General features: G+C 43.2%; 1 protein-coding gene across 3 annotated transcripts in view; it reads right to left on the bottom strand.

The window, feature by feature from the left end:
* ANO1 (anoctamin 1) overlaps nucleotides 1-17,762 on the bottom strand; it is an 82,163-nt gene extending 64,401 nt beyond the window's left edge. For all 3 annotated transcript variants that reach the window (XM_074884879.1, XM_074884880.1, XM_074884881.1), the window contains exon 1: nucleotides 17,667-17,762. In XM_074884879.1, the coding sequence (XP_074740980.1) occupies nucleotides 17,667-17,724 (58 nt within the window). In that variant the 5' untranslated portion in view covers nucleotides 17,725-17,762. The remainder of the gene's footprint in view (nucleotides 1-17,666) is intronic.
* Between the last annotated feature and the right edge of the window lie 2,637 nt (nucleotides 17,763-20,399).

Genomic DNA, 20,399 nt, shown 5'->3' with positions numbered 1-20,399 from the left:
AAATCCAAAGGCAAATTTTACTGAAGTCATTCTTAATAATTCAGTTTGCAGCCTGGATTGGCCAAGATGCACGTCAACTTAGTGCAACTTGAGTCATGGGTATAACCTGGGTCAGACTGCTAGCTCCAGCTCTGACCACTTGACTACAAGGCCTTCTTTACAAAGAAACTGAAAATAAGTAAGTACAACACTAAGGGCAAAGCACATCAATCCTGATCGAGGAGAACACAAACCTGTGCATATTTAAGCAGGCCATTCATCTTGCTGATGCTAAGCAAAGATCTCAGGCTAGATAGTTGGTTCATTACTGACCAACTTGTAGGACCAAGTTTAAAAGGTATTTCCAAAAGCATCAGTGTTCCAGTAGTGACAAGGATGAGGAATGAGTGACAAGGATGACACAAAGGGACAGAAATTTAGAGTAATTCACGCTTCTCTAAACATATGATTTTTTCTTACACTCCCATATAGCAATAAAATATTTTTCTGTAACACCCTTCACCAGAAAGTCACCTGAGACAAAACTAAAGAGACATCTTAAGTTTTTCTAAGACCATAGCTGAATGAACACAAAAAGCCACCACAGGGAGACAAAAAAAAATTTCCAACAGCAACAGCCATCAATCCCTCCATTTACACAACAAATAATGTCCATGTGATACACTTCATTTTCACTCTCTGCAGCCAAGCAATGAAAAGTGGAACTTTTCACTATCATGATGGCCTCACGTGTCACAAAATATAGCCTTCAATATACCACGAAAATTCTGAAGATCGTATTAACAACACAAAATAATTCCCCCCCACATTTCCCATCTACATTTTATATTCTTATATTCGAAATTCCTACGAAGGCCCCAGCTGGGGGCACAGAGAGCTCAACTGGAACGTGTCCATGAGCTCCACGAAAAAGTAACATAAAGATCAATTTTTAAAACACCCTGTATATAAACTACAAAATGGCACGTGCTGTCAGGATTCCCCTTCACGAACAATATGTGCCAGTGCTATTGGACTGTTTATTAAATTTGCCATTAAATTTAAACACTTCAGAGCATGGAGAAGAGCCCGTCTCGCTTGTCAGTCACCAAAAGCAGTTTTAATTACATTGCTGAAGGGAGACTAAGCGAGTGCATAACAGCTCCAGGAACAACTGTAACACATGAGCAGACACAGTCTTTCGAATGGCACTGCTGATATGCCCCAAGTTGTAGATGTGCTCTGTGAACTACAGATTTTCAGAGTTAAGCAAATTAACCAGCGGCTCTCATTAACGCAGCCAACCTTAAGGACATTTGAAACTAGGGCATGGAGTGGGGCATCAAAGGGGAGACAGGGTGCTCTCAGTTGCAAGTATGCATGGGCTTGCTGCCACCAAAATGTCCTAACATGTTTCCCTCATGCTATTTTCAAAACAGCTGCTGCCCACTGGCACTGCTGAAGTGTTTAATTACATGGAATAAGTGTTGCAAGCCTGCTGCTGCTCCTGCCTGCACACTGAGCCATCAGCACAGCCACCGAGATGGGCACCCTCTCGCCCCAGGTGACAGGACACAGACCATGGCAAGGTGGGTCCTTCCCAGCACCTACACAACTTATTTACCACTAGAGTCTCTCCCTTGACCTCAGTGAAGCTTCAGTGCCCTTCTTCCAACACAATGTTTCTAAAGCCACCCAATCAAGATGCATATGAAATCTGAATGCATACGACTACAAACATTGGTTTCACATGCCCTTTCCTTAGCAGGCAAAGGAATCAGCTCTCATTTTATTTTCAGGGTGCAACAGCAGCTGGTACCAAGGAAAACAGAGGTGGAAATACTTTTCTAAAGCCCTTTCCAAAACATCTGCATCTGCATGCTGGATGATGGACCATGTCCACGCTACGTGACGCTGGGAGCAGACCAGGGATTTCACATTTCAGAACCAGTCGGGAGTCAAACATTTTCCAGTGAAGGGGCAGCCTGTACTTCTTTCAATCAATTACCTGCCTATTGGAGCTGAGTTACAGCCAGTGGAAAACACTAATATTAGAAATCCTATGGTTCATAACTCTTATGGTCCAAATTCATTATTTGAACGCATAAACCTGGTGAGACAAAGCACATCTTCTCTTCTATCCTGAAAAAGGGTTCCTGGATCCCATGCTGCAAACTCCCAAGCAGCACGTCCTGCTCACATGGCAGTCTTAAAGAAAAGAAACAATATCTGAGTGCCTCCTATGTTTATAATTATAGCTTTAGTAACATTCCACCTCCTTTCTGATTTTTCTTTCAGGCTCCCTTTTTGGCCTCTCCTCAGTGACAGCCTCTCAGACGTTTCCAAACTGTAACACATACTTTGGTGACTATCAGTTTCACTTACTCCAGACAGATTTTTACTTGATGGTTGCCCCCCCAGAAAAGTAAAAGCTGCAAGTTATTCCTTCATAAAGCCTATAAAGAGAGTTTAAAAGATAAGCTTCTCTTTAGTGCTCTCAGAAAGGTTTAGCATAGCAGCAGGTTTTAGACATCCATGTACACACCCATCAGTTTACTTTTATCTGGACTTTTTGATTGCGTTTAAATTTTACATGCACTGAGTAAGGAATGACAGGATCGTCATTTTAAGCTATAAGACTACTGCATACGTTAGGGTGGAAAGAAATAACGCTACCAAGTCCAAGGAAAGGTGAAGACTGCATGTGGCAGCCTCATAAATGATGGATTGAGTGTTTAAGCAAGAGACTGGTGAGAATGGAGCAAAATCTCCTGATGAGCTAAAGCTGGTATCAGTGTAAGGTCCCTGCTTCCAAAACCACAGGCAATGGAAAGCAAAACACTTCATTGATGTGAGGGCTCAGAAATGCTACAGTTATAAACCTCATGGTACTAGTTCATAATTTTACTGTACAAATTCAGGGAGGAAAGATAGATCTTTTCCTCTTTATTAACAGACAGTCCCTTGATCCTACGCTGCACACCCCAGCTGCTGTAAAATGTCACTAAAATACAGAAAATGCAAAGTGAAACACTTGTTCACACAAAGTTTGGTGAATTCTCACTATAAGACACCAACCAATGCAAAGAGCTTTTTGGATTCAAGAAGGGCTTTGACATGTGTTATAGAAAAACAGCCTCTCAAACACTTTACCAACCAACCTGGAACTCAGACGTTTTGAACCTGAAAGAAGATTCTTCAGGGGCAAATTATCCTCTCTTTGTTTGGGCTAAGACTTTTTGCCCCCTTCTTGGAGGAGGCTCTGGAGGCAGACTGTGGCTTGGGGGAGCTCCAGCCTACAGGAACATGCTGGTTTCCCACAGTGAATTTCTGTGCCCTCCAAATTTGGTGAGTAAATATTCCAATGCCTCATCTATCAACCACGCCACAGATGTATAACAAATCAGTCTTGAGTAAGATGGGAAGCTAGAAGAGACAGAGCATCACCCAGATTTACCCACTTTCAAGAGCTTTAAAAAAAAAATCCCCTCCCTCCCAGGTGCAGCTTCTCTGGGCAGCCCTTATGCTCCCACGTCGGTCCCAAGAGGACTCTTACATTTCTTCTGGTCCTGAATTCCCCGTCCCAAATGAGCCAGCCCCAGAAGGCAGCGAGCTGCTGCTGCCGCACAGCTGCCTAGCTCTGCCTCTGACTCACCACTCCTCCCTGGTGCCCTCTGACCGTGGGAAGCGGTGGGAGACGAGGGCACTCAGCATCTCTTGGGGTGCTCAGCCTCTGAATGTATTCGGTGCTATGAGAGCGTAGCTGGATGCAGACAGACAGCAAAGCACCAGCTGCCCGCAGCAAGCATGCTCAGGCACTGGTTAACATAAAACTGTTTCTTTTTCGGAGACCCCGATGTTTAAATCTCCTTTTGGTCAAAAGTACTTGTTCAGATAATCTATGTTTTCAGACATCCGATCCATTGTGGAACAACCATATGGTTTGGGAGTCTGCTCAGTTGTGCCAGGGAAGTCTTTGGGCTTGCAGGGACCTGAGTGCTGCGACTGACCTCCACCAGTACCGCTCTGTGCAGGAGTACTCACCTGACCAAAGAACAACATGCATCCAGAAAGAAAAAGAAAAGAAAAAAAGGAAAAAAGCTATATTCTTCCACATGAACCTTGGGGACAGCTCGGGAATATCATCTCTTTCCTGCAGACAGAGACCCAGTAGCCCCCGAGGTCCCAGAGATCCCTCTCAGCTCCAGGGGTGCAGCGCGTGGTGGAGGGACGGGAGTGCGGAGCACGTTTCCCACAGCCAAGGAACTGACACTCCGACAGCATCCAGCTGCTCTCTGCATCCACTGCTTCCTTCCCAAATATAACCAGCTACTTACCCCAAATCCCTAAATTTAACAAAGAGCAGGGGCACTATTTTTTTTGGTATGAAAAAGGGAAAGTATCCAGAAAAAAAAGAAAAAGAATAAAGAAAGAGAATGGACACAAAATTAAACAATCTACCTTAAAATAAACTCTGCAGTATTATCTGTCTTTTGTCAAAAGTTATTAGGGAATAAAAGTGACAGACTGTCTACTAAGATACATCCCATGTCCAAGTGACATACCTAAAACTTGTCAAAGATTTCCTTCTGTTGATGTGTCTGCTTATCCTTAGTGCCCACGCGTGTCACATTGCTGTATATTCTTGTATGGTGGGAGCAATTGATTTATTTGTCAAAGCAAAAGAACACTTTTTTCCCACCTAATTTTACTCTTCTGATCCAACAGGTATTTGTTCCTCACGTAAAACAGAAAAATCCTTGACTAAAACCAGACTCCACATAATTATTTTTCCTTAAAAATAAAAGTCAATACAACTGGCAAATGTGAACAAAAATGGAACTGATCTATCAAAGAACTGTAAACGGATTTTCCTCCACTGCACATTTTTCACATTAAGAAATTACTACTGGTCAATATTAAAACCAGACAAATTACGTGGTGCTTTGGTGAAAGAGAGGATAAAACAATTCATGTGGACAAGTTACAGGAATGGATAAACGAGATGTTGCCTCAGCCCAGACAGCAATTAGCTTTTGGGAACTTGGTGTCTGCTTTCCAGCCTTTGCCGAATGTTGCAAGTCAGGCCTCTATATAACATATCAAATCAAAACTGAAACACCAGACTTGGCCAACTTTGGGGGCTGTTTGAAAACTGGGCTTCAACCACAGCTTTGATGTGGTTGTGGACTGGGTACATTCTCATGAAGTTTTAATTCTCATTAAAGCTGCAGAAGGGTAGTGCAAGGACACTAGAAGAGTTCATGTGAAAAGTTCTGCTGTGGGGGTAATGTGGAAAGGGTTTTCTATGCGGTGGCAACATACAGTATAACCAAAAACATTCAAAGAGATTAAAATAAAATTTGCAGTTAAATATCTGTACTTTTTTCTTAGAAGAAAGTTTAAATGAAAATTAAACCAAGCAAATAAAGTGAACTACAGCTATTGAAACAGAAAGCATATGGATAACGGGAAGGAGTAAAGAGCAAGAGAAACGCTTCACGCTGAAAGGTGCACCCCGGGGGTGCAATTACACAGGAGTCGAAGTGAGTGCAGTTGCATGTCAGAAACCTGTCTACACCTTATCAGCTTGACAGATGCAGAGAGAGATCTTACCCATTTAACCTTGGTAAGAGCAGATTAAGCACAAAATTTCCTTTAGTTTCTTCATCTATTTGTTGTTGGGGAAAATTTGAAACTCTCTTTTCCACACTGCGAATATCTACTTTTATTTTCATTTAACTTAATTCAACTTGAGTGATGTGAAGGTAACTTGACAACAGCAAAGCATTTCCTACCCAGTGCTGTGACAAATCCATAGCCTGGAGTACTGGGACACCCTGCCTTCCTAGAGTGTTCCTCAGAATATCCCAACATTGCTTCACAGGAGTGTATCATCCAGTTTTAGAGTTGGTATTGAGTCAACCAGAAGAGAAAAGGGCCTTCAGATTATGAAGAAAAACCTCTGGCCTTCCCGAAGGTGGTGCAGGAGGTAGTTCATGGCTGAACCCCATGGTCACAGAGGGTTTCAGCTTTTAATATGGTTTAGATTAAAATCCTATCTGTCTCCACAACTTTGATGAAATTTTTGTTTTCTGTGTCAAGGCTGAAAGCAATGAACTAAAACAAAGAACTTGACACGTATGGCCTCCAATATACAAACAACTGACTGTTTCCATAGAAAATTAGGGAACAGAGAAACTGAAGTAACTCTAAAAAAATGAATTCCTAATTTTGTAATAAAGGCCACATGGTCCACTCAAGTGAGTGCAGAACTGGGGAGGCATAACTGATTAGCTTTAACCAAACACCACTACTGACTTCATCTGTGACTACATGCATTTTTTCTTCATCTCAGGAGACAACCCTGTGTCTCGGTCAATGGGAACTGCAGGGCTCACCTTCTTACTTAGCAGAGCATTTTCGGAATTAATTATTGAGCACTTAATTAAATCAAACAGTAAATGAACTTACTCCTAAGTAGAAGTTAATGAAAGACACAAAGCAAAACCAACACCATTGTCTGAATTTTTGTGGTTGAATTTCAATCTCTTATCTGTACTCACTGGAACAATTTTGGCCTGGGTTGCACACAAACTTATTTTGTACACCAAAGCTGAACACAGTTCAACAAAGCAGAAAATTAATAGAAACGCCATTTGAAGTTAGGTATTACAAACACCTTTTGTGAAGTTTTATCACCATTACATCAGACTCCGGATTCTGCCCTAATTTGGTAATAAACTGATATTCTGAACCCCATCTTACAAATACTGCAAACCCAAACTCGACCTTGCCTCCACTGGCCATCTTTATTAGCAAAAAGTCACTGAACAATAATGCTGGCATTGTAAATTCATGCAAGGAATAGTACTTGCAAAGGTTTTGGATGCGAGCTGAAAACCCATTTAGTTAAGAATATTTTATTGTGGAAAAGGATGTGGAAACAGAAAATAAGTTAAAATGATAAAGAGACCTGAATAGAAAACCCATGGTTATAAATGGAACAGTTGCTGTAAGCAGATAGTTCTGTACATCCACATCTGTTCCAGTTCAAAGCAGTTCATGTGAACCAGGGGAAGAAACTATTTTTTCCCTTTAGCTTCACTGCCGCAAACCTATCTGCATTCAGGCCAAGGCAGAGAGTAGGAAGAGGGAGAAACCACCACCAGTGGACTGGCTCAACCCAAATTGCAACAAGATGGGGCTGTCACTGACATCTCTTCTTGCATTTCCCCCCCAATATGAAAACACATTTAGAAGAAAGCAGCAACATTTGCAAATATGGCAATTAAAGTTGTTTGGTTTTGCTAAAACCAAGGCATCTGTAGCTTAACAAAAGCTCTGGTTTTGTTCCTCTACTCACAGATAGTTTCTGTTTCACTGTCCCTTCTGGGGCCACTTTGATGATAACGTGGGAAAAGCAGGCAGAACAGCCAAACAGGGAAATAAATATATAAAACTAACGAGACTGCTCCAGAACTCATTCAGGTTTCAGAGGAGCTCAGATTTCCTGCCTGTGGATAGCTGAAACACTTTCCCTACGTAGTTCAGTCTCTGTTTCTGCAATATCCCCTTTTCTCCACCTTTTGAATCTTAAAACCAAATTTTTAAAAAAGAGTAAAAAAAGAGAGCAGCTGCAACAATGATGTGGTGCAAAGAAACAGAAAGAGCAATGGTATCAAACTTGGGAAAGTGTAAAAGCTGAAATTAGCTCCCTGTTTTGGTCTGACAGCAATATCAAACTCCAGAGGAGGGACACATATTCCCCTGTAATAATCTGGTTATGAGAAATCTTTATATTCCTACTTACATCATTAAATGACGGCACATGTACAGCCTTCATGCAGTGCATGAGATTTAAATGCCTTTTTTTTTTTTAACATTAGGTTGTTCACTTTGAGGTTGATATATGTTTGCTAGTGTTCCTAATTGTACTTGCCACCTGCAAAACATGAAAGCTTCCCGCAACCAAGTCTCTGTAGGCAACTCCTGCTACTGATGGACAATGTGCTTGAGTGAGTCAATACAAAGTAATTGCCAGACTGAAGTCAATCACAGGCTCCCAGGAACTGCTTTGACTGGATTTTACTTTAAAGATTTAGTGCCACGGCTGGTGAGATGCTGAGCTCCTCAACTACCATTAGACATGTACTTTGCTTCCAAAAGTAAGACGGATGGCAAAATCTCTGCTGAGTTCCAGAGCAGAGTTCCCGAGAAGCTACCTGAAATGCAAAGATCCTCCACTACAACTAAAGAGTTCTCAAAATCCCTTACACAGATGCATGAATGAAGGCTCGAGACTGTGTTGTGAACTACTGTTCGTGTTTGGTGGAGAAAGTGCTGCGCAGGGTTGGAAGCGTGCTGAAGACTTGCCTTGAAAACACAGAGGCATGGAAGCTGTCAGGACACACAGGAGGGTCTCGTGCTCAGTTGCCCACTTCCCACCAAAACCAGGGCTATTTGTATGCTTAAGTGCTTTACTGGACAAGGGCCAGAGGGCATAGCAAAATGCCCCAATGAGCTATTTTGAGAAAATATACCGAAGAGAAAGAGAAAAGGGAAAGCTTTCATTAATTTATATTATCAAGACAACAAAGATCTTGTTTTGGAAACCAGAATCTGGCTCTAACTGAAAGCTTGTTAGCAAGATGATACAAAGTTTAAAAATTAAATTAATTCATCTGCCATTTAGAAACTATTAACTTAAAAAGGCTTAGATTTGGTTTCTATGCCTCTGGTATGTACCTGTTTAAAATCTAAATCAAAATCTGTTTCTGCTCTTCCATTAGAATGTGGTCTTTGGTTTTTATTATCCAAATACTCAGTTATATTGTCAGATGGACCTAAATGTTAAGATTAATTAAAAATACTTCATCACAACACACAAACGACAAGTCGTTACAGCAGTGTAAGTACGGCAAGCACACTTTCTCTTGCAGTCGATGACTTGTCATTATTCTTAGCGTGTTTGAGACCAGATTCATTCTCAAATTAAATTGATCAGCTGCAATTTTAAAAAATAAGCTATTTCATTTAGGCCAGATTTTCCAGTGTGATGACACTCAGCAGTTCCCTGCAAAGTAAAGAGCAGAGTGAATAATCACAGCCCAACAGTCTAAACTCCAATTCTGAACTAAGGAGCACCTAGAACACTTTTACCCTCTTTAATTTGGGGCAGATATACGCTGCTCTCCTTCTTCCACTCTCACCTACACAATGCACATGGTCACATCCTGGACAAGTATTATCTTCTCTCAGCTGAATCCACTTCAAGTGAACTAAAATGACAATTCTTGTTTTCAGTTACCTGTCAAACCCATACATTCAACATATTCATTCTTGCCATAACAAAAGTTCTGCAACAGAAAATGAATGCAATGTAAAAGGAGTTGAAGGGCTCTCCTAACTGTTCACTAAAGATTATGAAGTCCTTTAAGATCTGTGAGTAAAGAAATACTTTGCACTTCTAAAGCACATAAAAAAGGGCTAGAGCATGACTTCTGTGTTCAGGCTTTGCCTCTCAACCTGGCTTCCTACCATGTGAGTGAAAGGAGGATCTCCTGCATGTCCTCGAGTACAATTGTTCCGAAACAGGATCTGTTCCTGTTCTGAGAGCCCAAATGTTATCTTATATCTCAGGGTACATGGAGTAAAATATTTCTACAAGGTGACTGAATTTGAAATACAAATCCGTAGCATAGAAATAGTTGTCTCTGTTAGCAGAAGTACGTCCTTACAACGTACCTTAGGCTGTTCTCTTTTGCCTTTCAGCTGGCCTCAGCTCTCTGTCAAATGGATTATTGACAGCAATTGTAAAGATGAAGTAACATTTCAAATCCATGTCCCTGTCAGTGTCAACACTAAACCCTAGAAGACTCTTCACAGACAAACTGACAGAGCATGCAAACACAACCCTACTACTACAGTGCTGATACCTATATCCCTGGAAACCTTGAACGTTAGCGATTACTCAATTCACACCCTATATACAATCAGTCATGCTGATAAAAAACCTGGAATATGTTGACACTCACTCTTCATTATTCTGTTTGTTAGCAAGTCAGCTTCTCCCATGGGACACAGTCCTGTTAGCCACACCTCAAGACACAGGTATGTGTGCACACAGAGCTCCAGACAGCACAGATCCATATTGTCCAGTATACCTTACAAGGTGTCTTTCCTATTTAACATTAACATACATTATAACATACAGATGTGCTGCTTAGCAAGAAAGAGGGGTACTCCCAAGATATGTTCTGGGAAGGAAAATGATGCTCAGCATGTTTTAGGTCAGATTACTTCACATTTCTAATGACTAAACAAACTTATAGCATGTTCTGCTACCGTTGTATAGAGCAGCCTTAAGTTTTAGTAGGCAATCACCACAGAAAGGAGACCATTTCCTAAAAATCCCAATAACATTGATTTATTTTCAGATGTTTGATTCAAGTTTATGATTGGTTTGGGGCACACTATCAGCAGCATGACAAATTGACTATATGCCCAGGAGACTATATTTATTAAAGTATGTTGTTTGAGCTGATTAAATGAAGGTAACTGTTGCTTTGGATGTTGGTCTGATCAACCTTAGGGGTAGTGCAAGAGGCATAATTAACTGGAACCTCACTCGGGTTTTATTATTTTAGTGATAAACTAACCTTAAAAATCCACTCTATTTTTATTTATTTTTAAACTCTTTGCACAGAGCTGCAAGGTTTTACCACCTTGGAAGAAGATGCAGAAAGAGACAGGAGGGTCTTTCACCTCTGTGCTGCTTATTTTGCGTGACAGACCCCTGAGGCACAACCCCAGAGCCAGTCCTTCCCTCCACGAGCCCCGGGCTGCAAGTCCTTACACCTGGCTAAAATCCTGGAAAAAGCCTGGCTCCACATCCTTACTTTGTGACTCAGGCTCATTTCTGTTTATACTCTTGTGAGCTGAAGAATGACGATGACTAGTAGCTATATAGATAAATAAAGTATATTAAGTCACAGGAAGTAAAAAGGGAAAACCATTAATTTATTTTTAGAAACCTGTTCTTGCCATTCATCAGAAAAAGAACATCCAAAAGTATGCAGCAAGATACAAGCATCTGGATGAGGTTTGCTGACCACATACCAACATTCAGACTACACACAGAGAACCATTTTCCTTCTTTAGACCAGTCTCAGACTCTGTGCCAGGAACACAGGATACAGACAATAATGTAGTAGTTTCCACTAGCAAGCCTCGGGAAAGGGTGCTTTCACCACACATGCTACAGCTGCTTTGACATGGTCTGCTCAGTCGTATCCTTTCAGTTGTCCTACAGCTGGTACCTCTCTTCAGATACCTCGTGGCACCAGCCGGTACATCGCAAACTGTCATACACACACCTTCCATCAACAGTGTCCATACCAGGTTAAACACAAGAGAAAAGGTCTCAAGGTCTAGATCAGCTTCTCCACATAAATAGACTATGTCAGTGCTAACAAAAAACAAATAGGTGATTTAATATGGAGCTGGATGCTCAACTCCCCAAAAAATAGCAGCAAATGCAGTACGTCCACACAACCCTTCTTTCTCCTCCACTTGCTGGGCTGCCAAAATAGCATCCATCAGTAGAAAAACCTTTTCAGGACAATAGCGCCGCAACACATTGTGATGAATTTAATGGTATTTGCATAAAAGCTTCCATCTTTTGCAGTCTGCAGTAGATTTCTTCTGGGCAATCATACCACAGGCATAAAATCATACCATATTTTGAATCTTTGCCTGCCAAAATCCAGGAAGAATCGCAAAGCACGTTCATTGACATATCTTGCGGTACATCATCAGTCAAGATGCTATAGCACAAATGATCAGACAGAAATGCAGAATAAGTTTTTCTTTGACTGTTAATGCTGCGCTGGACGTGTTTCTGCCACTTTGCTTACTTCAGAGCAGTAAAAAACTAAGACTTTGAGAGACGCTTAGCCCTGAAACTTCCACCTTGGCTCTTGTTCCTCTTCTTTAGAACAATTATAAAACTCCCACAATACCATGTTAAAAACAAGCATTTTAAAATGCATTTAGAGGACTCTGAGTTTATTACTTCTACCCCTATGATGTGGCTGAAGCCAGTACCTGCTCACTTTTCCTATTCGCTCTCTAAAAACGTGTCCCAAATCCGCACTGGAAATGTAATTTAGTAGCCAACCTTTTCCCTCTTTTACTCAGCGAGTGCTGTGAAATGTGTTTCTCTCTTCCTGGACAAAATTTTTGTTAGTGAACCTTACTTATCAACAGAGATCCCTATTGCATATTCCAAGTTTGTTCTGCAAGCAGGACATCAGCTGACGTCAATGAAGATGTACAAGAGGCAACAAATATTTGCAATGTGTTTAGAAAACAAAGTTTTTTCTCATTCTAGTACATACTCATCAAGTTTCTCCCTATGCAGGATACAAATAGAGGGAGAGGTAAGACAGCAGGACTGGGAGCCAAGAATACATAACTTGTAATCACTAATGTCATGATATAAGTTAAATAATTTATAAGATGTAAAAAGAGCAGTTAATGCCTGCAAACCACTTAAACTTTTCATAACAGATTTCAGATTTTAAAACTCACTCGGATCACTTACAGTCACGTGCAAAAAGTCATAGGTGTTTGTGTCAGTTTAAAAAAAAAAAGGTTCTATTTTTTCAGAGCTGCAATCTGAAAGGACATTTCAGTGATTATATATATTATTAATACACCACTCATAGGAATAAGAAAGTACATCCAGGTCCTAGCACAGATACAGAGTTGCCAAGAATAAATCAGATATGCAGATAAGGTAAGCAGGCAAAGATACTAAAGAGGAATGGCACTGGCTCTAGCATTACTACTATCTTTTCATCAGTTCAAATCTGGAAATAGTTGCCGTAATGGCTTGAAGGACAGACTGCCAGCAGAAGGTTCAAAGATGTGAACTGTGGGAGTCCAAAGAAGAGAGAAAACACTGTCATGTGGGCCAGCCGCAGAGGAGACGCAACGCTGCTCTGGATACTGGAAACAGCAAAAGAAGCTGAAATGGCAGAACACGCGGTGCAGCACAAAGAAACAGAACAAACGAGAAGCGAGGATGTACTCAGGGACATGGGTCAGCTGTCTGCAGATAAAGGCAAAAGGATACAGGGAGGTTAGGGGGCAGGGAGAAGGGCTGGCCCTCCCACCAGGATGTAGTACTACTTTCAGAAATAGAGGGATGAGGGATACAAATCAAAGGCTAAACCAAATAAATAAAAATCTATTTCCCTTGAGGGCATGTGGGCTAGCCTGTGAAGCAGTGGTGGTGACTAATGCAGCCCAGCACGAGGAGCTTTGCTTCCTGTGCGTTCAGAGCCTCCCAAGCAAGGCAGCCATTGCGGTTGTTTCTAAAAGGCCTATATTTACCATAAATTACCTTGCAGCAACAATGGAGACACCACTATCTTTCTGCTCTTCAAAGTACCGGAAAAAAGTTGTGCACTGTTACTCACATTACTCTGTTACATTACTTAGATCGAACACCTGGCACAAGATGACTTAGCACCACTGAAAATAACACCATGATAGGGTCCCAGCAAGACACATAGGCTGCCAACTCCTGAAAATTTGTAATTTGTAAAACCCCTCTTGGAGTTTGTACCTATGACAGAACTGTGAGTCCTGCCATAATCTCAAGTTTGGCAGCAAACATGGGTGAGGTCTGGAAGGTGAGTATTCCCATACCAGCACCCACTGCCCCAAGATAAACTGCTTTTGTAGTCTCTGAAAGTAAGCATAACTATTTCATGCCACTATCACTAACTTGGCTTGTATACTAAAATATTATGATGTGCTCAGAAGTACTTTTTCAGAATCCCTGAAAACACTTTCAAGAAATAAAAGAAGTGGTGGCTTCTGTTCGTGGAGCTCATCAGTCTAATGGTTTACCTATACAGTGACCCAACAACTCTGTATGAAATGAATGTTTGATAGCTTAAGCACCTCATACTCCGCATCATCTTGCCAAAGGACAATGCCAAGGACTTTGGACATTCCCTCCTCTGAAGCCTGCTCAGTGCTTTTGGCTTGCTCAGATCTTGTCCCTGTGCTGACCACCCTCTGCAGCAAACGAGGATACAGCAGAGGTTTCAGCCTTTCAGTGGTACAGCGCAAAGATTTACAAGTATCATGACAATACAGAGCAGGATACTGAGCTCTGTGCAGAGGCTAACAGGATCTCTTTCCCGAGAAGTCACAAACCCTGCTGTACAGTGCAATACAGCCATATATTTAGTGCTATGCTTTCAGTGAGAACAGCTTCTCCCTCCTTTGCCTCCTGGAGAAGTCTCTGGTCAGGAGTGTATCAGAGGGCGGCTTGCCGAGGACCCAGCTGCGTAAGATGCCAAGCATGCCCCAGCGGGTGCTAAGTATCCCCAGTAAAACAGGGGCAGATGAGCAAACTTCGCATTTGTCAGCCTTTCACACAGTAAAGTCCTGAAGTCTGTCATGCCTGTTGCAGCCCCTTCCTTTCTTCCTTTTCCCCAAAGTGATCCTAATTTAAATTGAGCCTTATTTTCCAACCACAACACGTTCCCAAGCATTTCCTTTTCTCAAAATTGCCAGAATCCAAAGGGTGTAATTAAAGTCAAAAGGGACATTTTTCCCTTCCTGATGCCAATAAATACTGCTACTTCCCAGGATTACTCTCCTGCCTTCTGTTTTGGCATGCTACTTTTACCCCATATTTCACGTCATACCCACACAACTGCGGCATGTAGCCATAGAGCTACACGTACCTTACCAGCACATCCACATCTGACTCTGCAGTGCCCCACTTCCCACCACCCCAATGCTCTGCAAGAGCCCTCACTGCCTGACAAACTGCCCTGCTTGCTGTCAGTCATGTACACGACAAGGCGCATCGAGGCACAAGCCTGCAGTCCCGCACAAAGTCAGAGCGGCAGCTTCAGCTGCGTATGTGCTCATCCACAGAAATTAATAAGTTATTACTACAAATTAAAATATTAAGTTAATGACGTGCATGACTGCAAGTTACAGAGCTGGAAAAGAAGTCCTAATTAAATCAATACAGTTATTAGTCCCTTGTCATCTCTGATTAATTATTAGCTTAATATGCTTCATCATTTTCACTGTTAATGGAAATAGCTGCAGTGCTACCATAGGAAGCAGGGTAATACACATGAGAAACCTAGGGAGCCGTGCTGAAAGTCCCAGCTCCGGATTGAACAGTGTCTTCCAGAGGAAAAAAAAAAAAAAGGGGGGGGAAAACATTTCATTTTCTGGGGTGATAGTCTGACAACATTTAAGTCAGTGACAAAAAACCGTCATGGTTTTCAAAGGAGTCATATGTTTGCTCAGGGAAATTCTGATTGCTGTAATCTAGGGGGTAAAGACTTGACTCCTAATCCTGTGCTTGGCCCTGAGCACTTGTCCCAGTGCCTCTAAGCCTTTCTCAGAAGTGACAGAGTATCACTGCGCTCCTTTCAGAAGCCAGCGTGCCAGTACCTTTCCTCAGAGCCCACCCCAATTTTCACCCTCACCCCATCTTCATTAGATGCACTCGATACCCCAGAACATAAGGAAGGAATTGGCACAAAATAAGCTGACAGGCATCAGCTGCGATGTCTGGGTCCTCAGGGCACAGATGTAGCTGAGGACACCTGTCCTTTCATGCCTCCAAAAGAGACAAAAATAATGTACTGAGGTCACTTTTTTCCTTGCTAGTGAAAAGTAAAATAGTACTTTGGATGTAAGTGACTGGTAGTATTTACCCAGAGCTCAGGGAGTACAGACTCCCCTTCATTTTCCTGTTTTCTATCATCCTCTCACTGACACCAACTTTTTCCTAACTCCTTGTAACAAGCAAGTTTCCTTAGCTGTCCGCAGGAGGCTTTCTGAGTATAAAGACATGTAAAAACATCAAGGACGGGTCTCCACATATCTCTCCAGCCATAAATGTGAAAGTTACCAGAGGACTGGATAGGATTTGTACTGCAATACACGGATCCGCTATGTAATTAGACAGGAGTTTCATCTTTTAAACAGCTTTTACAAACAAGCTCTTTTGGATAGGTTATCAACAGAAATACAAACATGCACTTCCAAGAACAAAACTGCCCCTTGAACTCATTAATGAAGCTGGTACACAACGTTCATGCTGCTAATGGGTGATTCAGTAAATTGAGAATGTCACTGTAAAATATTATGTAAAGTTTCTCAAAGATAAAGAGCCACTCAAACAATTTCTCAGGACTCTCACCCTATCACTGTGATTACCTCATGATAAATTGCCACCTGCCCCATGAGTAATGCCTATTTGCTCATTTAGTTCTCTTACCGATATCTCTGTTAATGTACTGCGGTAACACTTCAGCTTCCCATGCTTTACTTGCTTTCCATTTCAGTTTTGAAAAGTTTGAGCTCCTCCTTATTTTAATAAAGAAGTTAACGTGGGACAATCAGTGGCATACAGGAACCCCGTCCCCTGGTATTTAGATATAAAACCCAGCTGGTTTGTGTCAAACGTTAAAGAAACAGTTTTCTTTTCATTCTGAGCGCTCTCGCTAGCCTACGGTTTGATGAGCGTACAGCATTTCTTTTAGAAATGGGCTGAACTCCAGTGAAATATTTGGCCATTTAATGAGTAGACTCTAGGATAACGGTTTTCGTGGGAATGCAAAAAGAGGGAGTAAAGAAAAGGGCTCCCCATGCTATTCTTAGCTGCAAACAGTTAGATTTGGAATTTTGATTGTAAAGCATGGAATTTATAAATGGTGCCATGCTAAATTTACTTCATTTGTATACAATTCAGCTGGATAATCAAGCGTGTTCCAGTATGTTCCTGGTTAGCATCTCAGTTCTAGTTTTATTGTCTCTAAACTGGTAGAAAAATGCGTTCAGTAAATAGTGCTTGTAAAATTTGTGTTCCAATGCGTGCGTGTGAAGGTTTTATATACAGAGTGTGTGTGCGTGAAGATTTTATATAAATGCATATGTGGGTGCACATGCATGCACACAGACACTGAGCGGTGATTTATTTCTAGAGGGAAGCCAAGGAAATTCCCACCCCCTACCATTTAAACGATCTGCTCTTTGGCTCTAAACACTCTGTAACTTCTCAGCCAAGGAATGTATTTTCCCCTTCCAATATATATAATTTATTTTGCTGCACACATTAGTTAATGATACAGAGATACATGATTTAGTCAGTTCTGTAAAAACATCACTGACAATCTGAGCCAGACCCATTTCATTTTGTCAGACCTTTTTTTTTTTTTTTCCCCCCTCATCTTCCGCGGCACAGTGTGAATTAACAGCAATCATCAACTCAAGGATTTATCCCACATACTTTGTACTCCAGCAATTTTTCATAATTAGATTGGCTTCCCGGGGTTAGACGAGCTTTTAATTACTATATTAACGTAGGTAAAAAGGACTTTACACTGTTTTATGTTTTGGGGGGCGGGGGGAAGACAGGAGACAGCTATTTTATTTCACTGGTACTTTGCAAAGATCATTCCTGGATTTTTAAAAATAGTCAATGAAAAGCTAATAATAACCCCCTTACCGGGGCGCTCGGAGCGGGGGCCGACGCCAGCAGCCGCCCGCCCGCCGAGCCCGTTTCCCGGCCGGGAAGGAGCGCACCCCCGGGGCACCCCATCCCCGCACCTCCCCCGCCACGGAAGACTTACGCGGTCCCCAAGGCGCGGCGGCCGGCAGCCTGCGCAGGTGGATCTCATCCTTATCCATCTCCTATCCGAGCCCCGCAGCCACTTGGTACCAAACTGAACTTGCCAGGATCCCTCCTCCTCCTCCTCCTCCTCTTCCTCCTCCTCCCTTTCCCCCCCCTCCCTTGTCTTTTTTCGGGGAGGGCGCGTTCATCCAGCGAGCAGCACCGCGCAGCGCTCCGCCGCCCCCCGGCCACACTTTAAATAAGGGCGCCGGGCGCCGGCCCGGCCCGCCGGGAGCGCGGCCCTCCGCGGGGAGCCGGCCCTCCGCGTCACGCTGCCGCCGCTCTCTCCCCGCCCGCCCGCGCCCCTCCGCCCCCGCGTACGTTGCGTGGAGGGAGCTCCGCGCCTACCTGCGCCGGCAGCGGGCTGCCCTGACCTTGGGCGCTCCGCGGCGGGCGCCGGAGCGACGGCGGCAGCTGCCGGGCGGGGGCAGCGCGCCCGCGAAAGGTCAGCGCGGGCCTGCGCGCCCGCGGCCCGGCGGCGGGGGAGGCCGCGGAGTGGCGGGGCGGGGGGGGCATCACCGTCGCGGTTTCGCTGGAGCTGAGCCCCCTGCACGCCCCTGAAATGAAGCCGGTTTAACCGTTTCCCTGGTCCACTCTTTCTTTTTTTTTTTTTAAATGGGTGTTAAAAATTCCCGCACCTTTCGGTTTAACAGAAATAAAAGAAGAGAAAAAGAAAAAGCACGACTTGGTCGGGTACCAAAGTGAAGGCAGCAGTTGTGGCTGCCGCTGATAACTCTTCCCCTCATCCAGGGGATGGGCTGGATCTCTCTCCAGCTCCGCTCCCCCCCCCCCCCCCCCATCTTTCCCACTGCCCCACCTGTGACAACATTTACCTCCATCCCCCCGAAAGAGCCGATGCCCCGTTTCCCGGGGAGGCTGTGCCTGCCCCTCCTCAGGTCTGCTCCCGGAGGGATGCTCAGAATATCGCCGTCCGCACCAACAAACGTGCACTCACAGAGTACCACCAGGTTAACTTTTTACCACTTTTTTTTTTTTTCTTTTTAAGAAATGTGAGGTGTAAAACAGCTGTCACTCGCTTTTTACAGCCTCCAGCTGGGTGGCTACAGTATTTGCACAGGATTTTGAACAGGATTCCAGTTTTATTCATCTCCACAGATGTAAATGCCTCTTCAGTGCCCCCCAGGGATTCTCTGGTCTTCTCCAAACCTGCTGCCTGATCCCACGCTGTGCTGCAGAAACCCACTTGGGCAAACTGACGCAGATTTATCTGCACCATTCTCTGACTGCTTTCTCTTTTTTTAAACTCGGACAAGCACTTAACCCTCAAAAATGCAAAGACAGAAGTGCGCAAGGGCTCTGCCAGAAGGAAACAGGCTCAGCAGGCTTCCTGACTTCTGGCAGGCCCCCAAGGACCCCACAATCACTGTACGAGGGCAAGATCCTCATCCTGCCCTGCTTCTGCTGTAGCCAGGCCCTTCCTGGGCCCCTAGCACCCACAAAAGGGACATTGCTGAGCGGCAGCTTGCTGGTGGTGCTCACCCCCAGGTTACCATAAAGCTGTGCTGAGCCATGGCCAGTTGGCCAGGGGGGCCAAGCGACCTCCTCTCCCCTTGCTCAGAAAACAGGGTGCCCACCACCACTGGGGGTAGCTCAGGGGACAGGGGTCCCCACCACATGGCAGCGAGTGGACACTGCTCCCACATAGATCGTGGTCCTAATTCCAGTCTCAACTCTCCTTTGTTACTGAAAAGATAGTGGGTTATGGATCAGCTATGTCTGTGGTACTGTAGTTTTAAAATTGTAAATGCCTCTTTTCTGGGTTGGTTGGAGGTTTGACATGAGGGACATTGAGATAAATATATAAACAAGGGAGTTTACGCATATGGACTTTTCCTTTATGGAATCTAATCCCTAGAGGCTTTGAAACTGAGTCAGGATGCTTTTAGGCTACATTTCATATCTTTTTACTCCTTTTTAACTTTTGTGCTTTTTTGAGACAGTATGGATTTTGACTATTTTTAAAATGCACATTACTTAGTTTATTATTAGCAGAAGAGCGGGCAAGTAGATTGTGTTGAACTGAAGCCTCACTTACCAGCTTGCTTAACCAGAGATCAAAGGCACTTGGGAGCATGCACTTTTTCCTTTGCCTAAAATTAATTTATTTTGGATGGAGATTAGCAACAGAACCAAATGTGGGCACAAGACCAACATACATATTTGTTTTATGAATGTGAAACACAAAGAAATCTGGAAATAAGGCCAGATTCCAGTATCCTGTCTCCTCATGACCACAGGATCCATGAGCAAATGCTGACTACAGCTGGGGCAAGAGCCCAGCCTGGACAGATGCACACACAGGGCAGGCATAGCACATGCCTTCATCATCAAAGGGCTACCTTTTCTGCAAGTAATTCTACAGAAAGCCCAGCCAGAGGCAGGCCAGCTGATTGATGACATCATTTTGTGACAAGGTTTAGGAAGTTTAAGTCTGACAAGCAGGATTTCAAAAATTAATCTTGTATTTCATCCTTGTGCATGGAAAAAGATAAAAATAAAGCTAACATTACTGTCGCATTCCAGGTGTTTAAGCATTAATGGGAAAGCATTTATTTTTAAAGTGTCCTGAAAATTAAAATACATTAATTCCCTACTATTATTTTTAAAGGTCCGGGGCTGACATGGCCCAGATTTGAGTGGAAATGGAAAAATCTTGGTTGCTGTAGAACCT

Source organism: Strix uralensis, chromosome 15 (assembly GCF_047716275.1).
Source record: "Strix uralensis isolate ZFMK-TIS-50842 chromosome 15, bStrUra1, whole genome shotgun sequence".
Taxonomy (NCBI): Eukaryota; Metazoa; Chordata; class Aves; order Strigiformes; family Strigidae; genus Strix; species Strix uralensis.
The sequence above is the reverse complement of the archived record's forward strand: the minus strand, read 5'-3'. Positions and strand labels throughout refer to the sequence as shown.